Below are 8,337 nucleotides of genomic sequence, written 5' to 3' on the forward strand. Positions count from 1 at the left end.
TTATTTCTCAAAACACTTTACAAAAACATCTGAGAGTATGTTTGACAATGATTTTAGAAAATGTTTTTAATATTTTTAACACTTTAATAATAATTTTTTTCAAATATTTAAAATATTGAAAGTATTTCCTAAAATCACTAGCAAATGGTTCTTATTTTTTACATTTCTGATACTTGAAAATTTTTATCTTTTAAGTAATAAAAATAATAGAAAAACTTTCTAAAATCATTATCAAACGCACTCTTAAATCTATTATATAAAAAATAATACATTTTTGAAACAATTTTTCAATTTTTTTTATTAAGTTAAAAAACCATTTTATGTTATTAAAGAATTTTCGACAAGCACTTATTTTTTCTATTTTGAAAAAAAAATGCATTTTTTACCATCAAACATTCTCCAAATGTGGTCCTCACAAATAACAATATCCTTTATAATTAAATTGATTATTAAAAATATTAAAAAAATTTCCTTTATAAAAATATTAGTACATATGGTCCAATAAAATATAATGCAAATAGTCAAAAAAAGGCTCTCCTCTAGAGGAAGAGGGAAGGTGCTAAGAAGAAATGTTGTTTGAAGACTAAGACCAAATTCTTGGACATGAAGGAACCTAGAAGTAGCCAAGAAACATAGAGGAAGTGAGGAAGATGGTTTAATTTCAAAGGAGTTGACCTCATGGACCAAGGCAAAGAAAGCTTCAAACTTCAACCTATAACGTTAGCATTGAGGGAAAAAAGAGGAAGAAAAAAAAAAAATTAATTAAGAAAAAGGTCAACTCTATGTGTACACATCAAACTTAGGAAAAATCCAAATGTGATACAAATCACATGACGCATCTCCTTGATGTCTACAGAGGATTTGACTTTTTTATTTGGAAGTAGACAAATTCTATAATTATTAGAATTATTTGTATTAATTTTGTAGTATGTAGGGATTGATATTCTTCCGCTACCATCCAAGAATCACCCCTCGTATATTTCTCCATTCCTTTTTTTTTTTTTTTTTTTCCTTTTTTAAGGCTAAAATTATTTTAACGGGTTTTTTCTTTGAAATATTTTTAGGTTGTATGGTTCCTGGAAAGTATTAAGGAAAGGGAAAAAAATTTAAAATAAAAATAATTTTCTCATATTTAGTTGTCTTATGAAAAATTATTAGAAACATAATATATGATTAAAATTAATTAAAATTTTATATATTTTTTCAAATTATTTAAATTTTATATCCAACAATAAAAAGTAATATGTACAAATAATTTATTGATTTTAAATCTACTTTTATTTTTTATTTCCTTCCACTTTTCCATTTATTTTATTTTCTTTTACATTTTATGAACCAAACATAGCCTTAAAAGTATTTTAATGGTTTTTTTTGGAATATTTTTAATGAAAGTGATTTTAGAAGAATCAATCATATTTTTATTGACATATTTTAAATAATCAAATTGACATATTTATTTTCATATTAAGAGGGGTATTTGGTAAAACTTAATACTTATTATTTAATAACCTAAGTTGATTTTAAGTTAAATTACACTTAATTTGTTGACTTAAAACTTATTGTTTAATTCTTACTTTAAGCATTAAGATCGTTTGATAAAATTAACTTAAAATTTATTCTAAATCATTAAATTGATATATTTATCATCATAAATTATAATTAAGGTAAAAGAGGTCGATTAACAATGGAAATCGTACAATAACAAAAGAAATCGTGGAGGTAACTAGGACAAAAAATAACAAAAATGTAAAATGAAGGTGTAGACTTAAAAATAAGTTAATTGTTTTTACTTATTATTTAAAATTATTTTTTACTTTAAGTCATATCATTGAGTTATTTTACCAAATATACTTAATTTACTTAATGACTTAAATTAAGTTATTAGACCATTTTTAGTTATTAAGTTGGTAGACACCCACTAAATGACAATATAATGAGCAAGTAATTGGTTTTTTTAAAGTTATTTTATTTAATTTTTTTCTTTGAATAAATTTATAAAATTTTCATTTCTTAATCACTATTTTCTTCTTTTTATTGAAAAAAATCACTAGCTTATTAGGTTAGAAGAAAAATAGAATTATATTTTTATCATTTTTCTTTTTGTCAATTATATTTGAATTTATTATAAGCACTTCAATTTGACACCAACATGGAATTGCCCATTCATCTTTGAGGGCCAAGTTATGAGAAAAAATAATAAAATAATAAAAATAAATAAATAAAGAATTTTAGTCAAAGTTAAGTTTTATGATTAATGTGGTATTATTGCAATGATAATTGCCCACATCACAAGCATAGATCACATTCATTCCTTATCCATTTTCTCTTTCTTGACCATGATATTAAAAAAAATAATGAAAATATTAATGTCATGATAACTATTTTTGAAAACAATTTTATGTTTTAAAAAATGATTATATAAATATGAAGAATAATTAAAAATAAAATACTACAAATAAAAAATATTTTAAAAAATATAGAAAATAAATTAAAAACATGTTCGGTTTCAATGTTCTTATATTTTTTAAAACATTTGCCAAATAAAATATAGGGTCTGTTTGAACATGTTTTCTAAAAATTGGTTTTTATTCTTTAAATTAAAAATAATTTTTAAAAAACAAGTTTCAAAAAACATGGTTAAACAAGTTCCATATATATATATATATATATATATATATATATATATATATATATATATATATATATATATATATATATATATTTTAAAAAGCCCGTGAAAACAACTTATATTTGTTATCTATTTTTTTTCATTATTTTAGTTTGTTTTTAAAAATTATTTTCAAAGAACAACAACCAAACAACATTAAAAATTTTTAAAAACAATTTTTTATTTTAAAAAATATAAAACTATTTTTAAATTATATAGCCAAATAGACTCTAAGATTTTATTTGAATTACAAAATATAATAGAGAAAAAAAGAAAAGGTTATAAGAAAAATCAAATGTAACAAAAATAATTTCTAAATTTTAATTTTTTTATTCTTTACATAAATCTATATAATAAGTTTGAAATATATATATAATAAAAATGCATAAATTTCAAAATAATTTTTATTAAATTTTATTTTCTATTTATATTTTATGTCAAATTATTTTTTTCTCTCTTTAACTGTTATTTTTTTTAGATTGAAATGCTATATTAAATTTTATTATGCAAGAAAGAAATGAAAATTAAAAAAGAGAAATCATTAAATTGAGAAAATATTTCTACTTTTAAATTTTGAATAATTAAATTGCAAAATAACATGATTCCAAAAATTAGTTTGGAGAGTATTTTCTACAAATAAATGGTTTTTAGAAAAAAATTTATTAATTTTATTTTTCAAAAAAATAAAATATTGAATAAAAAATAATTTTTATTATGTCACGTTAGACATACTTTTTGCTTTAAAAAAATGAAAAAAAAAAATCTTAATTACTAGTGCTGAAATTAGGAATTAAGAGAGAAAAATCACATCATAGAAAAATAATTTCAATCTTAATTATATTTATTATTATTATTATTTTTTGGCTGGCTCATATATTAAACATTATCCGCCACCAACCCTAGTAATTGATCTCATAAAACGAGTTCCAGGAGAAGCATATTATACCACCTGCTTTAGAATCTTGTACATTTAGAGTTCAGCTCCGGAATGGCTAAGTTAAAGTCATAATGTACAAGTAGTGATCCACAGTTATGTAAAAGGCTAAAATACATCGGAATGCACTGGAAAGAATCCATCCGGAGCCCCGGCAGAGGGTCCGGAACACGAGATGACGAGTGCCTGGAAGCGGAGCAGCAGATGATACTCAGCGCGTGTGTAAAATTGCCTTTGTGAGCTTCACTAAAGCGGGACCCACTGCCTTTTTATTGGATATTGTCTTCCACTCTCTCCTAAGCGCGTCGATAGTGGTTTTTATTACTCCTCTTTTGATAGATGACGAGTGCCTGGAAGCGGAGCAGCAGATGATACTCAGCGCGTGTGTAAAATTGCCTTTGTGAGCTTCACTAAAGCGGGACCCACTGCTTTTTTATTGGATGTTGTCTTCCACTCTCTCCTAAGCGCGTCGATAGTGGTTTTTATTACTCCTCTTTTGATTGCAACCTCTCGCTCAGCCTAATAATTAAGTTCTTTTAAATATATTTTGGACTTTTAATTAAAAATCTTGACATGAAAAGTGATGATTGAATGTCCAAAATACCCTTTTTAATAAAATTGATTATTTAAAAGAAGATTTAATTTATTTAATTTGTTAAATAATTAAAAATATTAAAAATACCTGACCCCATAGTTAGAATTATACATTTCATTTGGTATAAATTTTTTATTGTACTAAAAAAAAAAATCCTTTTTTTATAAAAAAATAAAATTATATAAATAGGTCATGTTTTATTTTTTTTAAAATACTAAGAAAAGAAAAATATTAAGAAAATCATTTTTAATTTTAATTTATTATAAAAATGGTTAAAAAAATTAAAATAGGTTAAAATTTGTAATTTTTAATTATTTAATATTTATCTCCAAGAAAAATAAATAAAATAAAATTTAAAATATATAAATAATTCTTATAATTTTTTTATCTTTATATATTTCCACTAATAATTTTTTTTTTCTAAATTTATAAAATTTTCAAAACCATTTAACAATAATTCTAAGAAACACTTTTATTTTAAAAAATATTTTTGAAAATAATTAAGGGCATGTTTGGAAACCGCTTTTGAGAACAATATTTTGTTCTCTAAAACAAAAATTACAGAAAATATATTTGATGATCAAAAGTTATGTTTTTCGTTCTTAAAAACATAACATATAATGTTTTCAAACAACATCTTTTAACTATTTAAGTTATTTTCATTTTTTCAAAGATTATTTTAAAAAATAATCATACAAATATATAAAATAATTAAAAATTGAGTTCTAGTTATAAAGATTATTTTTAAAACATATTAACAACAAATTGAAAATATTTTAGGTTTTTAAACAAATTTTTGTTTTACAAAAATTAGAAAACGGTTTTTAAAAACTATTCTTAAAAAGTATTTTTTAAAATTGTTTTTAAAAACAATTATCAAATAAACCGTGGAAATACTTTTAAAAATACAATTTTTTTTTTTTAAAAATTGTTAGATGATTCTTGTAAAAACACTTTTAAAAAAAATATTTTCACTAAAAACATTTTGAAGAAAAACAATAGTGAATGAAACTTAAATCATGTATAAATAAGATAAAATATTTTTTATTTTAGGTAAAATTAAATAACAAGGCATACCTATGATTTGCTTTTGCTTTGTGAGGAATTCTAATTATGATATGATTTATGATTAATCATTAAATAGTAATAATAATAAAAAGGGGAGCCATTATTACACAAAATTACTTGTGAATTTACTTTTATTTATTATTTATTATTTTTGGGTTTGCCATAAAAAAAAAAAAAATGATTTACAATCTAGAGTAGATTTATGATGATTATTAACATATATAAAAATGGTGTGTGCTCTCTCTCCTCCACCAGCCCTAGCTCTTTTCACAAATCAGACAGTTCTCTCTTCTTTCCAGTTTTCTCTTCTTCCAAGAACCTTCTCTCTTCTTTTCTCTCTCTAGAAAGACTCTTTCCATGGATGATTTCCTCAAGACGATCATCCAACGCCAGAACCCCCTCTTCTTCCTCGGACCCATGAAACCACAGCCACAAATCCCACCCTTTCTCTCTCTAGTTTCTTGCTAACGAAGCATACCCCTCCCTGCAAAACAGAAATATAACAAGCCCCAGAAAGGAAAACAAGAAAAGGGAAAGAAACCCAACTCAGTCGTCCACTCATGAAGCCGAATCAACCCCCTACCGCCGCCGCCTCCCCCTCAGCCGCCAATAACCGGATTCGGCCTCGACGGCGGCCCGACCTCACGCTTCCTCTCCCGCAGCGGGATCCTTCCCTTGCCGTGCCGCTTCCTCTTCCGCCGACGTCGGCTCAGTCTTCGTCCTCCGGAGGGGCGGCGGCGGCGGCGACGCCTGCGTTCTCGGAGCTGGAGAGAATCAACAGAATCGGAAGCGGCAGCGGCGGCACCGTGTACAAGGTCCTCCACAGGCCGACGGGGAGGTTGTACGCCTTGAAGGTGATCTACGGAAACCACGACGACGACGTGCTCCGCCAGATCTGTCGAGAAATCGAGATCCTCAGAGATGTGGATAACCCCAACGTGGTGAAGTGCCACGACATGTACGACCACGCCGGCGAAATCCAGGTGTTGCTGGAGCACATGGACGGTGGATCTCTTGAGGGGACTCACATCGCCGACGAGCTCTCTCTCTCCGATCTCGCGTTTCAGATCCTCTCCGGCCTCCACTACCTCCATCGCCGGAAAATCGTACACCGCGACATCAAACCTTCGAACCTCCTAATCAACGCCAGGCGACAAGTGAAGATCGCTGACTTCGGTGTGAGCCGGATCTTGGCTCAGACCATGGATCCGTGTAACTCATCGGTGGGAACGATCGCGTACATGAGTCCGGAGCGGATCAACACCGATCTCAACCACGGCAGGTACGACGGCTACGCCGGCGACATCTGGAGCCTCGGTGTGAGCATCTTGGAGTTTTATTTAGGGCGTTTCCCGTTTGCTGTCGGCCGGCAAGGGGATTGGGCGAGTTTGATGTGCGCAATCTGTATGTCGCAGCCGCCGGAGGCGCCAGCCACTGCATCAAGGGAGTTTAGGGACTTCATATCACGGTGTCTGCAGAGGGAGCCGGCGGTCCGGTGGTCGGCGGAAAAACTTCTCCGGCACCCCTTTGTGCTTCAGAGTCAGAGAAGAAGAGGACAGAGTCAAAGCCAGGTTCATCATCCTCCCCAGCTTCTTCCTCCTCCACGCCTGCATTCCTCGACGTCTTGATTTTTTTTTTTTTCTCACTTTTTGGAAATGGAAATTTGAATTTTATGTGTAGTTGTCATATGGGGTTTTGATTTTTAGGAAGGAGAGTTGGGAAATTTAGGTCTGTTTCTGAATTCAAACCAATCAAACAATCAAGGAATCAATCAATCAATGTTGTCTTTCGACAGTCTTTTACCAGGAAAAGCAAAGGAAAATAGTGTATTCCCTCTATATTTTCTCCTCATTTAATTGATTTCCCTTATCCCCCCCACATTTTGGCAATGGAAATTGTACTTTCTTTTTCATTTTCGCATGGGTATTAATTGTTTGGAGTGTTGGAAATTTTGGGTCTGTATCTGAGTTGAAACCAATGAAGCAGTGAAGAAATTAATGTCGATTTGCCAGTAAAGACAGGAAATTATGTGTTTCTTCATGATTGCCCCAGTTTTGAACTATTTTGGAAATGGAAGTCGAATTTTCTCTGTGATTTTCATATGGGGTTTTGATTTAAGGAGGCCAACTGGGTCTGTTAGAGTTCAAGCCTATGAATCAATGTCGTCTCCAGATGGTGTTTTACCAGGACAAAGGAAAATTGTCTTTCATGATTGCCCTCATCTTTCCCTTTTCCTCTACAAATTGATTCTTTTTTTCCCACTTGTTGGCAATAAAAAGTGAATTTCTGTGTAATTCCTATGTGGGTTTTGTTTTCTAGGAAGAAAAAGTTGCAGAAATTTGGTCTGATTATGTAGTTAAAACCAATCAAGCAATCATCCAATCAATGTTCTCTTTGGATAGCCTTTACTAGACAAGAAAAAAGGGGAAATGTCTTTCATGATTGTCCCATTCCTTCCCTTTTCCTCTATATATGATATATCCTCTCCATAATCTTTTTCATTTCCACTTTTTTGAAATGAAAGTTGAATTCTCTTTGTAATTTTTATATACTTTTCTGTTTTTATTAGGAAATTTGGATAAATTTGTCCAAACCCATGAAACAATCAATGAATCTTTTGGACACTGTTTCAACAGGGAAAAAAAAAAATGGGGATGTTATCCCTTTCATGATTGCCCCAATCTTTAACTTTTCCCCAATACTATCTCCTCATGTAATTGAATTCTGTTTTCCACTTTTGGAAGATGGAAAATGAAATTCCTGAATGTTTTCTCATGTGGGTTTTTGATATTTTGGAGAATGGGAGAAATTTTGGGTCTTTTCTGAGTTTAAACCAATCAAACTATGAACCAAAGTATGTTGTATTTGCCTTAAAGGAAGGGAAAATATGTCTTTAATGAATTTGGTTTTCCATTTATGGGGAATTTGTTTTCCAATTCAGTGGAAGAATCAAATCTGAATCTTAAGGTGCTAATGGTGACTGGATAGAGCAGAATGAGGAAAAGCTTTTAATGGCAATAATGGAGATCTTACATGTGGCCATGTGACCATAGGGTAGGGTTTCACCTCACC

General features: G+C 29.6%; 1 protein-coding gene across 1 annotated transcript; it reads left to right on the plus strand.

Moving 5' to 3' along the window:
• Positions 1-5,511: 5,511 nt before the first annotated feature.
• On the plus strand, positions 5,512-7,181 carry LOC117922517 (mitogen-activated protein kinase kinase 5). Its single transcript, XM_034840647.1, has one exon. The coding sequence runs from the start codon at positions 5,826-5,828 to the stop codon at positions 6,891-6,893; it is 1,068 nt and encodes a 355-aa protein (XP_034696538.1). The 5' UTR covers positions 5,512-5,825; the 3' UTR covers positions 6,894-7,181.
• Positions 7,182-8,337: the final 1,156 nt, after the last annotated feature.

The sequence above is a fragment of the Vitis riparia genome, chromosome 9 (assembly GCF_004353265.1).
Source record: "Vitis riparia cultivar Riparia Gloire de Montpellier isolate 1030 chromosome 9, EGFV_Vit.rip_1.0, whole genome shotgun sequence".
Lineage (NCBI taxonomy): Eukaryota > Viridiplantae > Streptophyta > Magnoliopsida > Vitales > Vitaceae > Vitis > Vitis riparia.

Bases quoted from the DNA above. Each gene is read 5' to 3' on its own strand.
- LOC117922517 (XM_034840647.1), top strand. From the start codon at position 5,826: ATGAAGCCGAATCAACCCCCTACCGCCGCCGCCTCCCCCTCAGCCGCC.